Genomic DNA, 26468 nt, shown 5'->3' with positions numbered 1-26468 from the left:
TCATTTTGTTGCTATTGAGTTTAATAAAAAAAATAAAAAAAATTATTTCTCTTGCTTTTGTGTGTTTTGAATTGTTTCATGTTGATTTGCATTTTAGTTTAGTTTGTTCTTTGTTCTTAATTTTCTTGAGCTTGATTAGTGCATGACCCGAAGAAAACATACCTCTTTTGTTGAATTAGATCCAGAAATTGAAAGAACTATTTCTAGATTGAGAAGATCACAACCTATTCTTGATTCTCATTTGGTTTGTAATTCAACAATGGAAGGTATCTTAGGACATGAGCATGTGCATAATGAGGGCCATGGGAATGGGAATGAGAATTTGCATGATGATGGCCATGTTAATAATGAATTTGAAGGCTTGCATAACCCTAGAGAGGAGAGGAGCATTAGGCAATTAACTCAACCTAATTGGCATGATAATCCTTATGGCTTATATGTTCCTCCTACTAATGTTCAATTTGAAATTAAATCCTCCTTGATTAATGCATTGCCTAAATTTCATGGGTTACCAGGAGAGGATTGTCATAGGTTTTTGCATACTTTCCTATTGGTTTGTGATACTATGAAGCCTATGCATGTAAATGTTGATGATGTTCAAGCTAAGGCTTTTGTATTTTCTCTTGAAGGTTTAGCAAAGGAGTGGTATTTCAACTACCCTTCTTATGTGAAAGTGAGCACATGGGCCGAGCTAAGAAGACTCTTCTTAGATAAATTCTTTCCAAATTCCAAGGTCACCAATTTGAGAAAGCAAATCTATGGGGTCCAACAAGGAGAGGATGAGAGTCTCTATGAGTATTGGACTAGATTCCAAGGCCTTTTGGCTAAATGCCCACACCATCAAATTTCTAGTGAGAATTTAGTCCAATATTTCTATGAGGGCTTGATTCCAAGAGACAAAGTTAACATTGATGCCGCTAGTGGTGGATGCTTGATTGACCTCACTTCCTTAAAGGCTTGGGAACTAATTGACAAGATGGCTTCAAGTGGTGCTCAATACTCTACAAGGGAAAAGAGAAATGTGAATATGGTAGGTTCCTCAGTTCTTAATGATTCATATGTGGACTTGCTAGCTGCCAAGATTGGGAGAATGTTGGCTCCACAAATATCTCAAGTGAGCAATGTAAGTACTTCTCAAGCACTTGTCCCTTATTCTTGTACTTTTTGTGACTCACCTATGCATGTAGAAAGCAATTGTCCTATTAAGTTTGAACAAGTAAATGCTATCTACAATGGAAAACAATCCTATGGTGGGAGGCAAGGGCAAGGAGCTTATTCTAATACTTACAACCCTTCATGGAGAGACCATCCTAATTTCTCCTATTCAAATCCAAATGTGGCTTTACAAGACAATCAACAAAGAGGATCCTATCAAAACACCTTTGGCCGTGACCCTCCACCTCATTTGTCTCAAGGTAGCTCTTCTCAAAGCTACAATCCAAGTGGTAATTCTCTTACACCTTCTTCTAATTCTTATAGTGATAGGAGGCTTGTTCCAATTGAGAGTTCTTCTAATTCAAACTCTTCTAATGATGTGAATGTGTTACGTAAGCAGTTGATTGAAATGAACTCTTTGTATAAAAACATGTATGATGGCTTAGGGAACAAGGTAGAGAGTATGGGTAACAAGTGTGAGAACATGAACTCTAAAATTGATGCCCTTACTTCTCAAATGAATATGCTTGCTAACCAATTAAGTGCAGCCAATGCTCAAGCCTCTACATTACCATCCAACACCGTTGCTAATCCTAAAGCTAATCTTAATGCTATCACATTGAGGAGTGGCAAGGAGTTGGGAGAAAGAGTACAAGAAGACAAAAGACAAGGGAAGGCCGAGAAGCCCTCTTTAAATTCTTCAATTGATGTTAATGTTTCTAGTTCTTCTTTTGCTCCTAATGATGCATCTTTTTGTAGAGATGATGAGGATCATTGAGGAGATCATATGTGAGCAACCACCATCTAAGGTGGAAAAGGGGACTATGGCCGAGTTGTTTAGTAAGGAAAAAGAGGGAGAGGCCGAGCAAAGTGAAACAAGAAAGGAGAGTTCAAGGAAGGAAGAAGGAAAGCAAAGTCAAGAGATTATGAAGAAGCTTCCTTTTCCACAAGCACAAGTGGTCCCTAAGCAAGTAAAGGGACAATTTGATCAAGAGGTATATGATTTCTTCCACAAGATTCATGTTAATGTACCCTTGATGGATGTAGTTAAGAACTTTCCTAAGTATGCCAAATTTTTGAAAGATTGTTGTACAAATAAAAGAAAATTTAGGCCTAATGCAAGGGTACAATTACCCTCATCTGTGAGTGCTATCATGAAGCCTCAACTCCCTATAAAATGTGAGGACCCCGGTTCCTTCACAATTCCATGCAAGATTGGCAACACACATTTTTCTCATGCATTGATAGACTTAGGTGCAGCCATTAATGTTATGCCTCTTTCAATTTATCATGCCTTGAGTCTTGATTGCATGCATAAGACACCTATGATATGCCAATTAGCGGATAGAAGTGTTAGAAGACCACATGGAGTAGTAGAAGACTTGTTGGTTTGTGTTAAAGGTCTATTATTTCCTGTGGATTTCTATGTGCTTGATATGTCAAAAGAAGGGAGTGGGGATGATATTTTGATTTTAGGAAGGCCATTTATGAGGACTGCCCGTACATTGATTGACATGGAAAAAGGTAGTTTGATTTTGAAATGTGGAGAGGATCATGTTATTTTTAATATATATGAAGCAATGAAACATCCTTTTGAGGATTATTCTTTGTTAGGTGTAAGTTCCATTGAGTTATTGCTTCATGATGCTTGTGAGTCTCACATGCTTGATTCTTTCTCACATGTTGATGATGATTTGTCTCTTGTTACTACTACATGTATTGATGGATGTAGTTGTCCTATTTGTTTAGAGATTGATGCATGCTTGAATGATGCAACTACTTCTTCTCATGATTTGTTTAAAATATCTCCTATGCTTGATCTTGAAATGCTTGAGAAGGGTATATCTTCTTGTGTTGTAGGTACTAAAGCCATTAAGGCCGAATCTATGAGTTTTTCTCCACTCGAGCTTGATGTTCTTAGGATTCCCAAGCTATTGGAGGAAAATTCTACACTTTCACATGTCGAGGCCGTGGCTCAAGTCCAAGCACTTGAGGACAAGTTGCAAGAAAAGGGGGAGGCTGTAAAGAAAGAAGAGGAGAAATCAAAAACAAGTGAGAAGCCTAAAAGACAAGATAGTACCATGGAATATTCCACCAAATTAGACTTGAAGAAGCTCATTCCCTCTTGTGTAGAGCCACCTACCTTGGAGTTGAAGCCTTTACCATCCAATCTCAAGTATGCATATCTCATTGAGAATGAGAAGCTTCCGGTAATAATTTCTAACTCTTTATCTCTTGAGGAAGAAAATGCATTACTTGATGTGTTGAGAAAGAACATACATGCTATTGGTTGGACTTTGGCTGACATTCCTGGTATTGACCCTATTGTGTGCACACATAAAATTTTTCTTGAGGACAATGCTAAGCCCATTAGGCAACCACAAAGGAGACTTAACCCATTGATTTTAGATGTGGTAAAGAAAGAGGTTGTTAAGCTACTTAGTGCTGGGATCATCTATCCTATAGCTGACAGTGAGTGGGTGTCTCCAACCCAAGTTGTACCTAAGAAAGGGGGGATTACTGTGGTAAAAAATGAGAAAGGAGAGCTTGTTCCAACTAGAGTTCAAAATGCTTGGAGAGTGTGCATAGACTATAGGAAGCTCAATAATGTGACTAGGAAGGACCATTTTCCTTTGCCTTTTATTGATCAAATGCTTGAGAGATTGGCTTCCAAGTCCCATTATTGCTTCCTAGATGGGTTTAGTGGGTATTTTCAGATTCCTATAGCTCCTAGTGACCAAGATAAGACTACCTTTACATGCCCCTTTGGTACATTTGCCTATAGGAGGATGCCTTTTGGTCTTTGCAATGCACCTGGTACTTTTCAAAGATGCATGATGTCCATATTTTGTGATTTTATTGAACATTGCATGGAAGTCTTTATGGATGATTTTACTGTGTATGGTGAGTCCTTTGATTCATGCTTGCATTCTTTAGATAAAGTGCTTGGTAGGTGCATTGAAAAGAAGCTTGTGCTTAACTTTGAAAAATGCCATTTCATGGTAGATAAAGGAATTGTTTTAGGCCATTTGATTTCTTCCAATGGCATAGAGGTGGATAAGGCCAAAGTAGATGTGATTGCTTCTTTGCCATATCCTGTTTGTTTGAAAGATTTGAGATCATTTTTGGGACATGCAGGCTTTTATAGGAGATTTATAAAGGGGTTTAGTGAAATTGCTTTGCCTATGTCTAAACTCTTACAAAAAGATGTTGATTTTGTTTTTGATGATGCTTGCAAAAGGAGTTTTGACACTTTGAAAAGCATGCTCATTTCCCCTCCCATTCTTAAAGCCCCAAATTGGTCTTTACCTTTTGAGTTGTCATGTGATGCTTCTAATTTTGCTGTGGGAGCTATGCTTGGTCAAAGAGAGGGCAAGTTATCATATGTGATTGCTTATGCATCTAGGACCCTAGATTCAGCTCAGGTTAATTACACCACAACTGAGAAAGAGTTGTTTGCTATTGTTTTTGCACTTGATAAATTTAGATCATATCTTCTTAACTCTAAAGTTGTTGTGTACACTGACCATGCTGCTGTGAGGTACTTGTTTAAGAAGACAGATTCTAAGCCTCGCTTGATTCGATGGGTGATCTTAATGCAAGAATTTGATGTGGAGATAAGGGATAGGAGTGGTTCTACCAATCAAGTAGCGGATCATTTGTCTAGACTACCTCATTTAAAAGCTACTATGGTAAACTCTAACCCTACTATTCCTTGTGATTCATTTCCTGATGAGGCATTGTGTGCCATTTCATCTAAGCCTCCATGGTATGCCTCTTTTGCTAACTATATTGAGTGTAGAGTCTTGCCTCCTTGTGCTTCACGTTTTGCCATTGAAAAATTGAAAAGAGAGTCTAGATTTTACATTTGGGAACCACCTTTGATGTGGAAGATTTGTAGTGATAAAGTGATTAGGAGGTGTGTTGATGATGTTGATGTGCCTTCTGTTCTTGAATTTTGTCACTCTCATGCATGTGGTGGTCATTTTAGCTCAAATAAGACAGCTAGGAAGGTTTTAGATTGTGGATTGTATTGGCCTAGCTTGTTTAAAGACTCTTATGAATTTTGTAAAGCATGCTTGAAATGTCAAAAGGTTAGTAGTTGGGGTAAGAGACATGAAATGCCTCAACAACCCATTTTATTTTGTGAGATTTTTGATGTTTGGGGCATTGACTTCATGGGTCCCTTTCCACCATCCTTTAGTTTTGAGTACATATTACTTGGTGTTGATTATGTTTCAAAGTGGATTGAAGCCATTCCTACTAGAACTTGTGATGCTAAGATTGTTTTGAAGTTTCTCAAATCTAATATTTTTTGTAGGTATGGAGTTCCTAAGGCCTTGGTAAGTGACCAAGGATCCCACTTTTGCAATAAGATGATGAAGGCTCTCTTGGCTAAATATGGGGTGCATCACAAAATCTCTACACCATATCATCCCCAAACTAATGGCCAAGCCGAAGTATCAAATAGAGAAGTCAAGAAAATCCTAACCAAGGTGGTGAACACAAATAGGAAGGATTGGTCTTTACACTTGGAGGATGCTTTGTGGGCTTATCGGACCGCTTATAAGACTCCCATTGGCATGTCTCCTTTTCGATTGGTGTATGGAAAGGCTTGCCACCTCCCTGTGGAGATAGAGCATAGGGCCTATTGGGCCATCAAGAAACTAAACTTGGATTTCCATCTTTCGGCTAAGGAGAGATTTCTTCAAATGCAAGAACTTGAGGAGCTTAGGTTGGATGCCTATGAGTCTTCTAGAATCTATAAGGAGAAAACAAGGATCCTTCATGACAAGCTAATCTTGAGGAAAAAGTTCCAAGAAGGAGATCAAGTCCTCTTGTTCCAAACAAGGTTTATTCATAAGCATGCCAAGTTGAAGTCTAAGTGGGAGGGACCATATCTAGTGACCAAGGTGTTTCCCTATGGGGTTTTGCAACTCTTGAATAAAGCCACGGGTTCCACTATGCAAATCAATGGTCACCTATGCAAGCTCTACAAAGATGCCAAATCACTTCAAAAGGAGGAGGACTTCTCTCAACATGTTTTTGAACCACCATGATAAGGTTGTATCTCTCTAACCTTGAGCTTTTACCTTCCTTTAATTGATATATTTAATGATAGGTATAGTTCAAGTGTGGGGGAGATGAACCTAGTAGGAAAATTAGAGTTTATTTGCTTTATTTGACTTCTTTGTTTTGTGTTTTAGTTTGAAAAAAAAAATATCTGCACCACACTTTTGTTATGCATTCATTATTGATCTCACCTTATTTTATCACTAGTCTATACATACATTGAGGACAATGCATGATTTAAGTGTGGGGGAGAGAAATAAACATTTTGTTTTGTTTGTTTGGTTTTGTTTGGTTTTGCAAAAAAAATTCAAAAAAAAAATTTCTTTGTTTTGTTTTGTTTGAGGTTACTTAATTACCTAGCTCTTGAATGGATATTTTGATTCTTGAGATGTGGTAATTTTTAGGATTGAATAGGTGTGAAGTGAACATTCTTTTACCTTGAATTAATGGATTAGAGTGGCATATTACCCATTCATGGAAGAGGCTAAACACTCATGTGTGATTAATTCCTTAGTGATGTTACCCTCTAGAATTTGTTTCACTTCTTAATTAAGACCATATATCTTGCACTTGTTTGATAGGAGATGAGAGATGGCATTCATAAAAAATAGCCAAGAGCCAAATAGCCAACCTATTATTATTTATTATCCTTTGTTAGCCACTTTGAGCCTTTGGTTTGATTCTTAAAAAAAAAATATTCACCCTATTTTTCCCCAAGGAATGCATGTTACACTTTTATATGTCTTTTTAATATTCATTGCATGTCCTAGATCAAATGAGTGGATGCCTATTATCATTTCTCTATCCATTACTTCCATTGTTTTCAAAGAGTTAGGGGCAACCAAAAAAAAAACAACAAAGATAGATTTGAAAAAAAAAATATAGTCAAAAAGAAAAGAAATAAAGTTGCTAGAAAAAAAAAAAAAAAGAAGAAAAAAAAAGAAAAGAAAAAAAAAAAATAAAAATAAAAAGTTGCCTAGCTCATCCATTCCATTTGTTTTATTATTTCTTATCATTTCTTTCCATCCTCATTGTGTTAAGGTGTTCACTCAATTGAGTTAGGTTATGCTTTGCATATTAAGGGGATATATCTTGATTTAGCATTATTTTGATGCTAACCCTATTTTTTTATATACATGCATTTCTTAGACATCCTTTCATTACCTATATCACAACCTAATAAAGTCCATTTGATTCTTGATTGCAAGTGCTATTTAGTGATGGAGATGTAGAAGGGTTACAAATTCATAGTAGGGTTTATCCTAAGAAATTTTGAGTGAAATTTAATACCTTATACACTTTGAGTGATGAGAGCAAACACTTAACCTAGAGAGGCTTACTCTTTGACATTGATTCTTGGTAAGGGTTTGTTTGTGATGTGCATAATTCTTTCGTAATTATTGCCACATTGATTGATAATTTGTAGAAGTTCATGAGCTAGTATTTTAGTGACTTGAAACAATGTTTTTCTCTTATTTCTTTGTCTTATAGTTTCTTTTGGGACCTTTTTCACTTGATTTTGCCCGGAGTGCAAAAGCTAAGTGTGGGGGAATTGATAGAACACATTTGTTACCCACTTTTATTTGTCAATTAGGACCATTTTATTAATGATTTATCACCTTCAAGTGCACACATTGCATTAGATTTGGAACTTTGCCTAAGTTTCTAAGATCAGTGCACTAGGGGCATTTTGGTCCAAAAAATGAACTTTTGAGAAAATGTACAAGAAAAATTGACAAAGTGCATTTTATGTCCAGTTGATGAATGGTGAAATTATATTTTTAAAATTCATTTTAGTTTGGGAGTAATTAAATAAAAAAGTCAACACTTTCTTAAGTGTCTTAGTTTGTCCTAGTTTTTGGTTTGCCTTTGTGTGAAAATTTTTATATAATTTTGTGCAGCCTGAAACTTGGTTAATTTAATAAATTCTCCCTTCTAATTATGAATTTAATTCTGGACATGAATTAGATTTTATTATATCATATGCTATTTAATTGAATTATGTGATTTATGTGACATAGGTGGCATGTGACTTGTGCATCAATTGGGCAATTGAGGTCAACACTCCTTGAGGACAATGGCTGATGGTTTGCACGTGAATTATGATTATTTTGAGGGATTAGATCAGCTAAAATGATGTGGATGACACATGGGAAATTAGGCACACATTGGAATCATCTACAAACCAATAGGAAGTTGCCACCTTGCAAGTGTGACAAGGCTCCCATTTACATTTTAATTTCTTTTTCCTTATTTTAATTAAGCTTCAGCTGATGGGAGACACCAAGGAGCACGCCATTTTAAGTCCCAAATGGGATCCAACACATATCTCATTCATCTTCCACATTCTCTCTCTCTTGTTCATAGTGTTCTTCATTTTCTCTCTTTTGTTCTTCATTTTCCAGCACCCTAACCTCCATTTTCAGCCACCAAACCTCCACAAAACTCATACCATTCTTCTCCTCTCTTCATTTTCGTTCCATCCCTTCCATTTTCACAAGGATTGAAGCTCATTTTCATCATTCAAGAGCTATGGAGTTTGGCCTTCACAAGCAATCACTAGGGTTCTTGAAGATGAAGATTGGCTAAGTTTCTTTGTGGAATCCTAGAGAGATGAAGATGGAGGATGAGTCTTGAGCTTCAAATTGGCTAAGTTCTTTTGTTTCCTATCCTCTTCTCTTTTTACTAGATGGTTAGATTCCTTAATCTAGGGTTTAATCATCTTAGCTTATAAATTCTAATTTGAATTTGATGTTGATGTAAAGAGAGAGGATTGTTTCATTTAATTTCTTCCTTGGACAGCCATGACTGAATTTTGCCACTCTTTGTTTGGCACATAATCTTGTGTTTTTCAATTAGTGAATTTCTTGTGTTAATATTGCATAATCTTGTGGTGTTAATGCTTGTGTTGTTGAGTAGCTTGACATAATCTTGTGGTTGCTCAATTTATGTGTTTGACCATGGCTGTTGAGAGAGGATTTTGAGTGAATCACTTGGCTAATGTCTTCACCAATTGGTTAATTGAACTAGGGACTTTAATCTAAGACCTAGGGAGGTTAGCTAATTAGGTTAATTGGCTTAGGATAATTTTCTTAAGTCATGACAGCTTTAGTCAAGAGGAAAGGGAAGCTAAACTTAGCCTAATCATGAGAAGATAATGAGTCCAAAATCAACTAATCTCTAGGGTTCCATTATTGTAAAAAGGGAAGTTCATTTCACTCACTTTCACTAGCATTTTAATTACTTGCATATTAGGTAATTAGTTTAGATAATTAGCTAGATAACTAAATTCCTACAAACTTTGGTTGATTTATTTCACTAGATAACTTTCAATTAGACTTAAAACCATTCCTTGGGAGATGACCTAGGGTTGGCCCTATATTGCATTAGGTTAGCTTTAGTGTAATTTTGAGGATAAGCGACTAATTTCCTATCATAGAGCCAAGATTAGACCTATTTAGCCTATGACAATAGTCATACATCATTCAAAATTGTTCTTGGAAACACCTAGAAGATGCTTCTTTCTTTGCTCTTGAAGCCACTGCCTTTGAAACATTACATTCCACTTTCTCTTAGATCTCTCAATTATATCTTTCAATTTATACTTGGGATTTTCTTTCACAGTTTTGTGAATACTCCTATTTAGACATTTGGATTTAACAATTTATTATCCACCTCCCTACTGCATGTATGGTTGTTATTGATCATCCTTAATTGCCATGTCTCTTCTCCCTTTAACTTAGCACAATATGCCTTCCAATTATAGTTTGGCTTTCACCTTAATCTAATTCTTTCCTTGTCATTTTTCATAAACTTAAGCCCTTTACCTGCATGCACATGATATAATACTATGGCTTCTTTAAAATCTTCATCAGTGTTGTAATAGTTCCTTACCTCCTACTTGTATTCACTCATATTTTTTAGCTACTTATGCATTGGAAACCTATCTTTAATGCATCTACCTTTTCTTTGTTTTCATCTCCAACTTCTTCCTCATCATCAAGGCCCTCCAAATCTTCACTTTCACTTTCTTCATATGAATTTTCTCTACATTGTATATTGACCTCCCTAATGTTATGGAGATAATATTCTTCACCTTCATCCACTTCTTCTTCACTATCATTAAAGTTAATATTCAAGGCACTATATTCATCACAGTTGTTCCCCATCTTGTATGCAAGCTTTTGAATCTATACATAATTAAGTCCAAATTGTATTAGAAAGTAAGAATTAAAGAATTTAGAATGATGAACAAGTGTGATTACATGTAAATTTGAAGAATAATCCATTGATTTTGTCATTAACTCTTTTTTCCATTTGTTGATAATTGAAAGTAATAAGTTCCTTCTCTTTTGTGCAATAACAAGTTTTAGGAGACAGTTTCTAGAATTATAATTTTCATGTCAAAAATAAAAATTCTATGTCTATTATTAATCAACATGTCTATTGTTAGTTGATTTCTAACTTCATCGACTCAAAAAAAAAAATTGCAAGAGATGATGAGACATTCACCAAAGAGCAAACCAAAATGGAGCCAAAAAGCAAACAATAAGGGAGAATAGATGAAAAGAAAAAACATACAATCTTTACAAATATAAGAGTTTTGGATGTCGAAAGTACCTATAAAACAATTTGTAGAGATGAGAGTTTCAATGGCAGTTTTTAATATTAGTTTTTGATCAATTTGTAAAGATGAGAGTTTTAATGGCAACTTTTGATATCAATTTTTGATGTCAATTGTTTTGATAGAGATGATGTTGTAGGGTTTATTTTAAAAAATTTTGAATTTTCATATATTTTAAATTTATGATTAACATGCCAACACTTAAAAATACTTTTTAAGCATAAAAAATTATACAATCAGCATTTTTTATTAATGGAATTAATGGTGTTAGAGTTAAGGAACAAAAATTTTTTTTATAAAATTAAAAGATTAAATTAAAACCTCCTCTAAAATTAAAGAATTAAAAATACATTTTAACCTATATATATTATGATCTATAATAATAATAATAAGTAGAGGATATATTGGAATAGGAGATGGCCACTCTCACAAGTCACAACACACCCATTATCTCGCACAGTGGTTGCTAACGAAGCTTTGGCCCCTCCCCTCCGCCACCAACGTCGATCCGAACATCTACCATTTGCCGTTCAACAAATGCTTGCCTCTTGCCTCCGATTCGCACCGCTACGTTGCCTCTTGCATCTGATCGGCGTTGTTCCATCGCCTCTCGCCTCTGATTCACGTCGAGCCGTCGCCTCTCGTCTTTGATTCGAGTTTCTCTTTGTGGGTCCTCTGATTCCTTCACGTCCTCTATCTCTAAGGTATTTCTGCTACTTGCTACTGGCTGATGCTGTTAATTTCTTGTTCATTCTATGAGATACCTGAAGTGATATGTTGTTAGCAAGCAATGCCAGGCGTTGAATAGTAAAATTCGAACGAGAACTATGATTTATGACAATTCTCTCATGCTGCTTTTTTACTTTGAAACTCAAGTCGATGACCTCTTTCCCACTTAAACAACATAGGATTGAGCTTGTGCCTTTAAACTGCTGCCGTAGTTGTTACCTGTGCCTAAACATTTTTGCTTCTGGGACAAATGGCATTTAGCACTTGTATTCGAATAGCTCAAACAAACCAGCCCATTTAACAGTCTAAAGTTCTTATAAAAGTTCTACTTTGAGAATTCCAGTTCCAGAAACTGAACCAGGACTCGCAGATGTTGCATTTTGCGCTTATAATTTTAACTGAGCAAATCTGTTTTATCCTCTCCTCTGAGAATTTAATTTCAAACATGTGATCTTTTTTACTTTTTATATAATATCCTCGATGCCTTTTCATTCTCAGACAGGACAACATTTATCTCCAATCTGAAGTTTTTTTTTTTTTTTTTTTGTCTTCAGATGACCCTAAATCCAAAGTTGATAGCTTTATGTGTAACTCATCAAATCATTTTTATTTAGAGCTAAGTAAAAGATATTAATTAACTGGGACGCTCTTGCTGGATGGCTGTGGAAGATTTAAAAAACTGTTCTTGCAATTAATTCCCTCTGGAAAGTAGAGACAGACATTATAAACCCCTTAGTTTATTGAAATTTAACTGTAATTGATGATCTGTAACTATTCAATATAAAATTTAGCTTAGCCCATTTGCATCCTAAAATTTAGATGTCACAAAATCACTATTTTTAGCAAGCCTGTTGTTCATGTTTTTATTTACACATTCTCAATTTTATTAATATTTTTTTGTGTTTTATCCTTGTGAAATTATGGATATTGAGTAAAATTCCAGCATTGACCAATCTCAATCTTCTCTTTTTATTGGTAAAATTTGTTGTTGACTTAGTTTAATGTACTTTAGATATGTTGAAAGTTGTTTAATTTGAATCCTTTGTATTGTAGTTGAAATACTTTTTGTTATTATTGGAGATTGTTATGGATTTATATTTCTTGTTGTTGTGATAAATTTTATATGATTATAAGTAATTTTATTATCTTAATTGAGTTTATTAGGTTTATATAAATTGTTGCTTCTCATAGAGAAAAAGAAAAAAACAAAGTGAGATACTAGACAGGACCGGAACTAGTCTCTTGGCCCTACTAGACTAGTCCAATTTTGTTCAGCTTCGAGTTATATTAAGACTAGACCATCATGGGTTGTCTAACTCAATTTTTTTCATGAAAAGGTCTAGACTTTGAGTTAGGCCAAAGTCCTATCTAGTCCATCTTTTGTGCAGCCCTAACTCCACTCATTCTTTTCTCCATTATTGCAGTAGACGTTGCGTCAATCGAGAGTTCTCACTCAAACCAAGAGTTCTCACCTGATCCCCTGCCACTGTTTATCCGCCATTGAGGTTCTGGCGTCAATCGAGACTTCTTCACCATCTGCTGTGCTGCTCGAGATTTCTATTTTGGCAATTTCCTAATTGAGTGCATTGGAAAGGTAGGATTATGAAGTTTGACTACGTAGAAAATGAATAGAGACTTGAGTCCGCTTCTGTTTATCTGAGTTTATTGGATTACTTTGCTTCTTCTTCTTTTTTCTGAAGTTTGGGTCTTTTCGTTCCGTTTTTATTTTCCATCTCCTGAATGTGTGAAGCTCTGTTTATTGGAATGTTTAATGCTGTTCTGTTTCAGCTTTGATCTTGTACAATTTTTGGGTTTATCTAATCTCGACTTAGGCTGTAATGCTGTTATGTTTTGGTTCACTGGAGATCAATAGAATAGAGGCTGTATATGGTTTAAAAGCCTTGTAAACCATGATTTAAATCTATCAATTTAGATGTTTCTTTCAGATTCTCTCTAGTGACAGTTTATAAAACATATCTTGGCTAGTCCATGCAGACGAGATGTTTTGTTATTATTAAGCTTATCTATTCCCATTGTTTCATTCCTTAGATTGGTTCTGCAGTAACTTAGAGCGGGTAACAAATTTATATATTTTCAGCATGTAGCTCGTCCTTTGAATTGTTTGTGGAGGTTTCTGTATGGCTTTAATTTTCTTGTTTATATTATTTATAGAGCTGAAATTTAATATGAATTGAAATGGATTTAAAAGCTTTTAGTGCTACTTCATTTCTGTTTTTGCAAGTTTGTGGCCAGAGATTACTCTGCTGGCAGTGTTTAATGCTGTTCTGTTTCAGCTTTAATGCTTTTCTGGAAGTTTTTTTATTTAATTATGGCTGTAATTTTCATCATTTAATTATTGGTTTTATTTCTGTTGTGTTAATTTATTCTCATTGGTAATGTTGTGGTTTATCCTTGTGAAGTCATGGATATTTATTTTTTTGACCTATGTATCAAGTGTAATTGATGCTGGAAGAGATAATTGCATGAAGATTTGTTGTAATGTAGTTTAGACATGTTGAAGTTTTTTGAATGTTGTTATAAATTTGAATCCTTTGGATTTTGACTTTAATACTTTTTGTTGAATACTTTTTGTCATTTTTGGAGATTGTTATAAATTTATTATGATTAGCTTTTAATGTTTTGTGATAAATTTTATTTAATTATATGTATTTTTGTTATCTTAATTGAGTTTATCAGATTTAATTTTTACATCTCATAGAGGAAAAAGAAAAGAAAACAAAGTGAGGTACTAAACTATCAAGACTAGTTTCCCGATCTTATGGAACAAGTTTGGTCTAGCCTGATGTCTAGACTAGACTAGACCACAGGTTGCCCAACCTAGTCCTTTCTATGAAAGAGTTTAGATATTGGGTTAGGTTGAAATCCTGTCATGTTTGTCTGATGTGCAGCCTATCTTCACCATCTTCCTCCTCTAAGGCAGTAAGAGGATGATGATTAAAGAGGCAAAAATCCCCCTCCATACTCCATAGTATGGAAATACCTGGCTAAGTAACCAGCTTCCCTATTACAATCCCTATAAACAATTGTAAGAGTTAGTTGCATACAACAGAGATCTTTCAAGACTGATTCTATCAGCAAGTGTAGAAGCAATGTTGTTGCTATGGAAAATTCAAATCTTCTCTTTGATTTCCAGTTCTTGAACATTAATGTCTTGCAAGATGACTACATCTTCTCTACTGTTAGTTTTTCTCCTTGGTTTTTGAACAATATATTGAACTTCTAGTAACAGATTCCTTATTTAGTTAGTATAATTTTGGTTTTACTGAGTTATTGAAACTACGAAAGTTAATGTAAAATATTAAAATTGTTGGTTGTATTAGGTGTGAAATAGAATTCTTAAAGAGCACCTAAGAATTCATTTCTTTTGTTTCTTCATGTATTCCTCAACCATCATTTTCCCATTTGAAAGTTAGCTGTAAATTTGATTGATTGTGATGCAGCACTTTAATTATGATATATATGCAGTACAGTATTCATGACAAACTTTTGACCTGGTAATATGCTTTACTTAAACATTAGAGTTTTAGCTAAGAATTTGATGGACAAAGTATCTTAATTATGTGCTCTTTGTATATTATGCAATCCCAGAAATTTGCTTTTCGAGATGGCCAAGGACCAACCAGTATCTGTGAAAGATGCAGTTTATAAATTGCAACTATTCCTTCTTGAAGGCATTCAAAGTGAAGACCAGTTGTTTGCAGCTGGATCTTTGATGTCAAGGAGTGATTATGAAGATGTGGTAACTGAACGATACATCACAGACATTTGTGGTTATCCACTGTGCTCTAATCCCTTGCCATCTGAATCTGATCGCCCTCGGAAGGGTAGATATCATATTTCTTTGAAGGAGCATAAGGTTTATGATCTACATGAGACATACAAGTATTGTTCTTCCGGTTGTGTTGTTAATAGTAAATCTTTTGCTATGAGCTTGCAAGATAAGAGATGCTCAGTTTTAGACCCGAAGAAACTTAATGATATCTTTAGGTTGCTTGGGAATGTGGATGTGGATGTTGGACCAGACAAAAAAGTTGGAAAGCCTGAAGAATTAGGTTTGTCTGGCTTGATAATTCAGGAGAAAACAGAAACTAGCACGGGGGATGTGCCTTTGGAGCAGTGGATTGGCCCATCAAATGCTATTGAAGGCTATGTACCAAAACAAAGAGATAGTGATTTTAAGGGTTCCTCCCGGAAGTCTATTAAAAAAGGTTGGAATTTCATGGCATTTATGGATCTTTTTAGGTGCATATGCTTTTTCATGCTAGTGTCTTACATGTATTCTGTTGAACTTAGGCATATGGGTGAGTATACAGCTTTGAAGATCGGTGGTTTAATTGTTGCTATGTTTATGAAGTGGATGAATAGAATCACTAATTTCTATTTTTTTTTTTTAATGAGAAAGTGAGCTTTGATTGTGCATTGCAGGGTCTAAAGCCAATCATGGCAAGATGAGTGGCAGTAAAAATTTGATTATCAATGAGATGGACTTCACCAGCACTATAATTACTCAAGATGAGTATAATGTATCTAAGCTGCCAGTGGATCAAAAAGAGACAAATTCAGATTTTAAAATTAAACCATCAGAAATGAATCACGAAAATCTAGAAAATCAATTAGAAAATCTGAAATCATCATCTCATCCTTTGAAGATTAATTCTGAAAGGACATTGGAGCAGCCAACAGGAGTTGATGATAAAATTGTCAGGGACAGTGATCATGAAATTCAAGAGCTGTCTTCATCATTTAGAATCGCTCTTAACATAGGTATGTCAGATGGAGATGAGGAACAAAATGCCAAGGAAATCACCGGATCATCTAAACAAATGCTCAAATCTTCTGTTAAACAATTGGGCAAAAGTGGTGTTGAGCACCATGACCCTGTATTAGAAAGACAATTTGAAGTTGAACAAAATGAATTCGAAGAGAAATCAGTGCAACTGAATGGGGAAAAGAGTAAAGTTGCCACTAATGGCAATACTTCTGCTTCCAATATAGATGCTGCAAATGCTGAAGAGAAACTTGCAGAGAAAGAAACCAGGTTGAGCAAGAATAAACTCAAGTCCTCTCTTAAAAAATCTGGTGAAAAGAAGCTAAGTCGTTCTGTTACCTGGGCTGATGAAAGAAGGGACAGTTCTGGGAGCAAGAATCTTTGTGAATTTAAGGAAATGAGAGATGTAAAAGAATCTTCAGTAGGTAGTACACATATAGTTGATGATGAAGCTACTTTGCGTCATGCCTCAGCAGAAGCCTGTGCAATTGCTTTGAGCCAGGCATCAGAAGCAGTTGCCTCTGGAGGATCTGATGTCGCTGAGGCTGGTAATTTTTGTTTTCTTTAATAGCTTTCCATGTAGACATTATTGCTCGTTTTTGACAGGGTTCTTGTCTTTTCCTAAATCTTGTTTAGTTTCTGAAGCTGGTATAATTATATTGCCAAGTCCTCAAGATCCTGGTGAAGAACAAACTATAGATCAAGTTGATGCAATAGAAAAGGATTTAGTTTCTCTAAAATGGCCTAGAAAGCCTGGAATTTCAGACAATGATTTGTTTGACATGGAAGATTCATGGTATGAACCTCCACCAGAGGGTTTCAGTTTGACTGTAAGTCTTATGAAAATTTCTACAGGCTGCCTGCATTTCCATGACATGCTTTTATTTATAAAGTGGTTAATGCTTTCTTAACTTCTAGTTGTCACCTTTTGCGATGATGTGGAATGCTCTATTTTCATGGATAACATCATCTTCTCTGGCACATATATATGGAAGGGATGAAAGTTTTCATGAAGAATATCTAACAGTTAATGGGCGAGAATATCCCTGTAAAGCTGTCTTAGCTGATGGTCGGTCGTCTGAAATAAAACAAGCTCTTGCGAGTTGTCTTGCTCGAGCTTTACCTGGACTTGTTGCTGATCTTAGGTTGCCAACACCGATATCTACCTTGGAGAAAGGGATGGTATGATATTGAAGTTATGTGATTTTGTTCTACAGTATGATCTGTCACACTTGAGTTAAAAAAAAAAAAGAACCTTGGAATGGAGGATAGTTGTTACCAAGTCATTCCTCATGCCTTAAATTATGGATATATATAATGTATTGCCTTTTGTAAATGCCTGAATGTACTATTATTCAATACTGATTAGGTAATAAAGTAACCCCTCCATTTTTAGTATGGCATGAATATCAATTTTGTTTATGGAAAATAGTGAACTGGCTCTCTGGGGCAGGACATAGAAAAAAGCTTGCTTTATTGGAAATGCGAGAGATCCTAAGGCCCTGTTTGGTACATAGATTTCAATTTAGAGGAATTGGTATTGGGATTAAGATTGGGATTGGGATTGGTATTGGGAATGAGAATGAGATTTTAAAATTATGTTTGGTATGAGGTAATACTTAAAAAAATTATTTTTATTTTATTTTACAATTAAACATAAGTTACAAAAAGACTATAATAACCCTTAAAATTTAAAAAAAAAAATTGTCTGATCCTCCTGAACCTTCTAACGAGCGACCATGGCAGTAGAGCATCATCTTCTCCGATGAAGCTCCACACTCCACCACCCCTTCGTTGCGAGATCCAGAGGCTGGTAGTTGTGAGATCGGAGAAGCAGAAGGCGGTGGCATTTGCTAGACCCAGAGGCCGGTGGCGGCGAGATCGAAGAGGAGAAGGCGACAGCATTTGTGAGACCCAGCGGCCCTTGGGTGCGAAATCGGAGAAGAAGGAGAACCCATCAAAGACGGTGGAGGCGAAGGTAAGAGACCAAACGTGTGCGACAGATCCAAGCAAAACTGAAGAAGATGATGACTGATTCGAGCGATGGATCTAGGATTGAAGCCGACAATGGATCTGGGACTGAAGCCAACGATGGATCTCGAACTAGTGAAGGAAGATGAAATGCATAGGAGGGCATTTTGGTCTTTACAAAAATCAATCCCTGGCTTGATTTTGCAATACTAGGGGGGATGGTGGTACTGGATAATCCCACCTAGATAGGATTATTGGGATTAAAATTTTCATTCCCACATACGAAACACAAAAGCTTGGGATTAGTCTGTCCCAATCCCAATACCACTCCCTCATTCCTTCATACCAAACATGACCTAAGGCTCCCAAATTAACTTTCATTTTTTAAAATGGACAAAATGTGTTTAAGGTTTGGAATTAGGGTCAGGTAACTTGATGTGGGTTTTAGGCCATGGATGACTGTTTCTGCCAGCAGGTTACTGGAATCCTGCGGCAATAATGAAATTTTTCATTTTTATTTGGCTTTAGGATTTTACTACATAAAGTTGAGGAGAATATTGTAATTGTCGTTGATAGAATTTTAAAGGTAATTGAAAGTAGGGTCCATGTCTTGGGTGGCAAGGTGAGAGATTAGAAAAATTATTAACTACTGACAATTGCTAAGTGTGAATGGCAGTGCAAAATAAAGGGGAGAGAAAGCAAACCAGATTATTCACAAGGCTTCAGTAAATCTAAGACTCAAAGTCTCATCAATTTAACGTTGTCTCATTTTTGGCATGATAGTAAAGGAACCTGGATTTCGTGATGGTGCTAGGACTTTGATTCCTTGAGTGACGTTGAGGTTGGTGTAATTTAGGAATAGGGTTTAATTATGGAAATTTGGCAATGAAAAGTTGGTTTGGCTTTTGGGGTTTTTTTTTTTTTTTAATTACAAGTTTGATTAGGAATTTGTTTCCTATTTGCAGTTGGGTTGCTTGTGTTCAAGTTTTGGATTTCATGACTTGCAATGCCTATGCAACGCTAATGTCTCATGGGATCTTAGTCTTGTTACAGAATTGATTAATTGATCAATAGTTAGTATTTAGTCCCTTTTCCTTTATTTTGCTTCTCTATAGTGTGAACTGGTTCATAATTTATCAGACTTTGTTATAGAGGATAAAAGCACTCTTTTTTGGGGAGCAATACGAAAGTTAAACATTGTGTAAGAATTCAGAAATTATGCATAAATCACAAACTATGAACTTCAACCATCTCAGTCCTTTCTGGATAGCAGTAATTCTTTGGTCCAATATGGATGGTATGTTGAAGATAAGGGTTTACATTTTTTCTAGTTATTGCTTGTTAATTTGTGTGTTCATTGAATTAGAGTTATATTGCTGTGCAATTTGATGCATTGAAGATGAAGTGTTGTATCTTGCTTAGTGAGTGAATAACTTAAAATATATTAATCTTTCTACTGTGAAAATGAGATTTTTAATGAGCCGCATTACTTTGAATGAGCCGCATTACTTTTTTAGTGGATGGGTTAATATTTGATGGTGTCCTTGTCACCTCTTAGGAACGCTTGCTGGATACAATGTCATTTATGGATGCGCTTCCAGCATTCAGAATGAGACAATGGCAAGTGGTTGGTCTTCTGTTCATTGAAGCGTTGTCTGTCTGTAAAATACCTGTTCTTATCTCGTACATGACAGATAGGAGGATCTTTCTTCCCAAGGTGAGACCCCTTATGTAGCATTTTCGATGCTTCCATTCAATGTTCTCTTCTCATTTGTGGAAGTTTCTCTTTTTCTATCTAGCTCATTTTGTACGCTGAAAAGATTATAAAGGCAGTGGGTAATTGGATAAAACCATGTCGATATTGTTAGCTCTATGGGCATTGCTACTAACACATTATGGCAAATGCCTGTGATATTACCAGTACCTGCCTACCAATTTGGTCTGAGTGTCTTTTAAAAAAAAAAAAATTATTTCATCTTTTCATTTTTTTAATTGAGGATTGTTTGCAAGCTTCTTTCTGAGAAAAATGAAGTTTAAGGCTGTATTGAGATTATGATAACAGAAAAGGAAAGGGATGATAATTTAGTCTAGACTATTCTTTTTTATTTGAATTTAAATTGAACCCTATTTTCTCACAAATATGTTTGGAGTAAAAAGAACTGATGAGAAAGGGAAGGAAATGTGCTTTTAAATATCAATAAAAAAAAAGGTCTAAATAACACATTCTCTTCGTTGTTTTCTCCATTCTACCATATACTGAAGGTTAACTGATATATTTTGGTGAGTATCATCTCATAATCAACGTTACTTACACCTCATTTTCTGATTTTTTTTTTTTTTTTGGTTAATTATTATCTTCTTGACTTGGGAAAAACAGGTGTTAGATGGTTCCCAGTTAGGAATGGAAGAGTATGAGTATTTGAAGGATCTCATAATGCCACTTGGTCGAGCACCTAATTTTTCTGCTCAAAGTGGAGCCTGAAATGGATTTATCAATCACCTTTGGACTGTTTGACGGCTTGAGCCTCTTGATGGAAAAATTTGCTGCGACTTGTAATAACGTTGGGACAGTTTGGTGCCTATGATTCAATCAAAGAAAAGTTGGCCTGCATATTCTGAAAATTTGTTTTCTGTAGGGCGGAGAAAAATGGAAGCTTGTGATCTGTTGTGGTTATTTAAACCTCGACTTAGGGTCATATTGAAAGAATAGAATGATCAAATGGTACTCCAAAAGGAAAATTAGCAAAAATTGTTCGGTGGCTTGCAAAGAAAATGGCATTTCCTCAGTCTTTTAAATAAGTTATATGTATGACTTAACATTAGATGTTTTTGCATTGTGGAAACTCTGAAGTGCCTGTTTCTTTTTGCTAATATAGAATCAATATTGAATTACAAGGCAGGAAATGCATAATCATTGAAGTTGGGCGGCATAAACATGGCGATGTTAGTCTATTGATCAGCCATGGCCAGAGCTTCATTCATAGTTGATTCTTGTGTTTTAATGCATGAAATGAAGGGTGTGTTGGAGTCTTGACGATGATGAAGGTCCTCTACATAATTCTCACGTAGCATGTTGAGTGGAGCGGGTAAATTAGGTCGGAATGGTTTAATTTGGGTTAAGATTATTTAAATTAGGTTTAAAATATACGAAAATACACACACAGCCGAGCCAGGCTCTAACATTTAACTTTTGGGCAGACCTTGAGTTGTTAAATATTTTTTTATTTATTTATTTGGTTTAAGTCTATTTTTTGTTGAATTTTTTTGAACAACTTAAATAAGCCTAAAGTAAATTTTTTATTTTTTGCAAATTCACATGCATCGAATTGATTTGAATTATTGGCTCTAAATTATTGGATCATGAGTTCTGGTTGGATTGTGATAGCCTTTGAAATCAATTTTGAAGGAGAACTATGACTTGTAAGAATATATTTAAGTATTTCTATTATATGTGAAAATTGGTTATGAACTTAAAATTATGATTTATTTTAAAAAAAAAAAACTCCAAATCCTCATATGCTTGTTAAAATTGATTATAGTTTTCTTAAAAGTATCCACATCATACATACTAAAGTTAGTTATGAATTAAGAATCATAAATTATAAATTAGAATTTATATAGAGTTTCAGGATAAATTAAAAAAATATAATTAAAAAATTAAATTGAAATGCAAGTATAAAGTTGATTAGTGAAATATTTCATGATAATATCTATTTACTATTTAGTAAATACATTGGTCCAATTAAAAACTTACCCTCGATATACAAATAGGTGTGATTTGACTTCCAGAACGTGGGAGAGAGGGAAAAACCTAGTGAGCAAAAATCTGAGAGACCTGCATGGATAATTAAGATGCTTTCTCTTTCATAAATATTATTTCCTTGCAATTTTTTTATCGATAAAAATTTATGCGCGTTGGATGAGTCATTTTTTAATTAATTAAGCTAATTTTATTTTGATAAGTAAAAGTAGTAGGCTCCATCAATTGTAAAAATTATCTCCCTAAATGTTCAGAAGTTAGAGCAAAAGGTTAATATCTCTCAACTAAGTTATTGCATATACAAAACTAGCATTGAGCTAATTTTTATTGACTATTTGCTTATACACGAAATGCAAATGCTTTTCTTTTCTTTTCTTTTTTGCAATGTCCAATTTTTCCTCTTTCTAAAGGCACTCTTTTTTATCCTTTTATTCTTCTACTTTAGAGGTCCAAGAGTTAGGGTTTAATTTATTTTTTTTTAATCAAGAGAAATATATTTAACAAATTTTAGAGATAACAAGATTACTGTAAATGTTGAGAGAAAATTCTAATAACTTATAATAATATTGGGATTTTTTTTGTCTTATTATTTCTTTAATTTATGCATTATTAGGGAGATTTTACAAGAGAAAATCCTTTGATATTTTTGATACATTTTTTAGTATAATTTTTATTATTTTCTTAAATCTCTCAATATCTTTTAAATTTACTTATAATCCCCCAAGACATTCAAATTTCTTCTTTTATTTAAAATTAAGTTTTAAAAACCGGATCGAATCGAGTGATTCAATTGAAAACTGATCACTAATCCAATTTGGTTGGGGCACGTGAACTAAAGAAGAATTGAACTCATCAACAACTGGTGAATCGATCAAAAAATTGAAAAAATTGTAAAAAGTGATAGCTCAAATAGGTTTCTTGATTCACATTAATGTTATTTTGTCCCTCCTCCAATGTTGATGTAATTTTGAGTTTTTTTAAGGATAAAGGGGCAAAAATTTTCACAAATGATCAGTTAAGAGTACCAAATATTTTAAAGTGGAGAAAATAGCAAAAATACGTATAACGTTATATAAGTGGGTTCAAAAGTGACTAGACCGCTAACTTTGACCTAACGCCATTAATTTTGACCGTTAAATGTTAACTATGCATGCCACATGTTAGTCTTTGCTAACATGGATTAATAAAGAAAAACAAATATTCATGAAATTGTCAACCAGGAGCAAAAATACTCATAATGTATGTTATTAAAGTTGGTGAAAAAGTGATCAATCCATCAAATTTATTAAATGTTAACTGTTTAGCTGATATCTAAGTAAAATTTTACCATTTTTTTGCTAACATGGACAAAAAATATTCTCATATAAAATTCTTTGGAAGTTAATTGCTCATTGTATGAATATCATGTGAGAAAATATCATTTTGATTGAATATCAAATTAAATTACTTATTTCTTTGCAGCAGTGTCAAAAATCATTTAAAAATTTTGAACCTATCATAAATGAAATTGTTTAAGACTGTGACAATGTTCTTAAGGTAGGGCGGTGTAGGAGGTGTATTCAGTTTCGATCTTCGACTGTGTACAACCTATCTCACTATTTGAATATCATGTTTTGCAGACAAGAAAAATCAATGAAGAGGGAGGAAGGAAGGAGGCAAAATATGTGGCAATGGAAAGAAACAATGGGGCATGGATTTTGATAGATTGGTCACTAATTATGGATACTCATATAATGATTGATCAATATTTATAAAAATTTATTTGGGAACATTTTTGGTCTACATCAGCAAAAAATAGTCAACTTTTACTTAGATGTTAGCTAACTAAACATTCAACATTTAAGGGATTTAATGAATTGATCACTTTTCACTAATTTTGATAATGTTATAAGTATTTTTGCTCCTAGTCAACAACTTCATAGATATTTTTTTCCCTTTATTTGTCCATGTCAACAAACGCTTTCATGTGACATGCATAGTTAACATTTAATGGTCAAAGTTAACAATGTTATATTAAAGTTAATGGTTTAATTATTTTTGCACCAACTCATATAACGTTATATGTATTTTTACCTTTTTTTTTCACTTTAAAATATTGGGTGTCTCTGGATGATCACTTTATGAATATATTTACCCCTTTACTCTTTTTTTAATTTTTATAATTTTATGATTAAAATAATAAAATGTTGCCTTAGCTAACTTGCTGTGTAATTTTCAAATTTAGCTCTTCCCTTATTGTCTTTGATGCACGGCCGCATGCATTTCTCGCTGGGATTTTCTTCAATCCAACGAATGGCGAAAGCATCTCTGAGCTCGGCACCCTTATCAGACACGTTCTCCGTCTCATATCTGAAGTCTGATCTCGTCTCATCTCCATCACAAGTCTGAACGCCTCTCTTGAGTCTACGCTCTCCGTCAGTTCGTTTTCATCTCTTCCCCCAAGGTCGAGTACTCGAGTCATCTCTGAATCCATGCTCTCCCAATTGAACTTCTTATCATCTCTGAGTCAGTGAGTCCACGCTCTCCACTTTCAACTTGTCATCGTTGAAGATTACAGCTCCGTTTGGTTTTGTTGCTTTTTGGAAGTGTTTTTCCACATTTTCAAAGCTAGATGTTATTTGATATTTAATCTTTTTTAAAAAAGTTTATTTTAAAAATTATTTTTAAATGTTGAATATGCTTTTGGCTAACTTAAAATAATGGTGCTTTTTAAAAGTAAATTTAAAAAATAAAATGTTATTTAACTACTATTTCGAGTTTAATCTTTTAATTTTTTATTTAAAAATTAATTAATTCATTAAAAATATAATATTCATTTTAATAAAAATAATTAGATATCAAATTTTTAGCATTATAAGTTGAATCAATAATTATGTTAATTTTTAGCATTGGTGTATAATAAAAATTACAAATTTTTATTACATTTTTTAAAATTACAAATTAAAAAGTATAAATAATTAGATATCAAGTTTTTAGCATTATAGATTAAATTTTGGGAGAATTACAATTAGCTCTCACACAAAAAATTAATTACTATAAGGTCCATTGACAACTTAATTGAACTGCATTGACAACTGATTGTGTTGTCAGTGTAGTTCAATTTAGTTGTTAATAGACCTTGTAGAAATTAATTTTCTTATATGGGATCTCAATGTAATTGTCCATTAAACTTTTATGTTATTTAAAATCTTTATCACATTTTTTAATATTTTAAATTCTAATATATTACATTTGTATAATAAAAATTATAAATTATCATAAATTAATGTCTTTTTTGATAATTGTACATTTAAAAGCATATTTTACTATCATAATTTAAACAACTTTTAATGCACCAACTAGACTTTTAAAAAAAATATATCCAAATATTAATTTTGTTACAAATACGAACTTTTACTAAATTAATTTTTGTTAAATAAACTTTCATCTAATGAATTTTTGACAAATTAAAAACCCAATGCACACTATATTTGAATCATTAATCTTTTAAATTGCCTTAGCTTATCTTTAGTTAAATCCCAAATTGCATGTTTATTCTTTTATTTTTGCGGTTGTCTAAAATTGTTCTTTATCTTGAATTCTTTTTTGTTACTTAAATCTTGAATTGCCTTGTATAGAGCCCTGCTTTTATTTTTGTGGTTGATTATTTTTTATTTTTTAATTTTTCTTTTGATATTGGATTGTTATATTATGGATTTGGCTATTATATTTTAGGTTTGATATCAATATTTGTTATTTTTTAATTTTAAATGATATTTTTATGCTTATATAAGAATTTAATTAATAGTTTTTAAATGTATATTATTTAAATTTAAAAAATATTAATTTATTAGTGATCGGCAATTCGACCCTCATCTAATCATTGAATTATAAACTATTACCTCAATTTGATGATCAATTCGATTTTAAAAACCTGGTTTAAAATACTATAGATATAGATATAAAGTACATATTTTATTTTTTATTTTAAATTTAAATATATAATATATAATTTATGAACAACTATCCTAAACGCAGTACCCAATCTTATACATTTATTTTTAAAATTCTAGGCATCATACGATAGTCATTAAAGATATATTACTCCCTCTTCTCGTTTTATTATTAGATAAAGTGTGCGCGCGTTTTGAATATATAATTTACGAATCCCCAGTCTAATACATTCATTTTTTTTTTTTTGAAGTTCCAGGCGTAATCATTAAATATATTTCTCTTGTTCTTTTCATTTTTATAATTTATTTATGATCTTATCCATATTTAATTTTAATTTTTATAATTACTTATTATTATACTTTTTTTTAATATATTTTTATGATTTTAAACCCTTCCTAATTTTAAATACTTTCCAAACTCCCCCATCCTATTAC

General features: G+C 33.6%; 1 protein-coding gene and 1 non-coding gene across 4 annotated transcripts; one reads left to right on the top strand and one right to left on the bottom strand.

The window, feature by feature from the left end:
* Window positions 1–739: 739 nt before the first annotated feature.
* Window positions 740–846, bottom strand: LOC129307552 (small nucleolar RNA R71). Its single transcript, XR_008592441.1, has one exon. It is a non-coding gene; the product is annotated as a small nucleolar RNA R71 (small nucleolar RNA).
* Window positions 847–11273: 10427 nt separating this feature from the next.
* On the top strand, window positions 11274–21236 carry LOC129305885 (putative RNA polymerase II subunit B1 CTD phosphatase RPAP2 homolog). 3 transcript variants are annotated; one of them, XM_054946058.1, is made up of 9 exons: window positions 11274–11556; window positions 13006–13175; window positions 15043–15096; window positions 15191–15810; window positions 16028–16918; window positions 17007–17200; window positions 17289–17552; window positions 19900–20058; window positions 20719–21236. In XM_054946058.1, exons 4-9 carry the CDS (start codon window positions 15207–15209, stop codon window positions 20821–20823), a joined length of 2217 nt encoding a protein of 738 aa, XP_054802033.1. In that variant the 5' UTR covers window positions 11274–11556; window positions 13006–13175; window positions 15043–15096; window positions 15191–15206; the 3' UTR covers window positions 20824–21236. The 3 variants fall into 3 exon arrangements, with proteins under 3 accessions (XP_054802033.1, XP_054802032.1, XP_054802034.1); XM_054946057.1 differs by lacking the exon at window positions 15043–15096; XM_054946059.1 differs by lacking the exons at window positions 15043–15096; window positions 17289–17552.
* Window positions 21237–26468: the final 5232 nt, after the last annotated feature.

This window comes from Prosopis cineraria, unplaced genomic scaffold (assembly GCF_029017545.1).
Source record: "Prosopis cineraria cultivar Desert tree isolate PC_DT_omini unplaced genomic scaffold, ASM2901754v1 PC3, whole genome shotgun sequence".
Classification (NCBI taxonomy): domain Eukaryota; kingdom Viridiplantae; phylum Streptophyta; class Magnoliopsida; order Fabales; family Fabaceae; genus Prosopis; species Prosopis cineraria.
The sequence above is the reverse complement of the archived record's forward strand: the minus strand, read 5'-3'. Positions and strand labels throughout refer to the sequence as shown.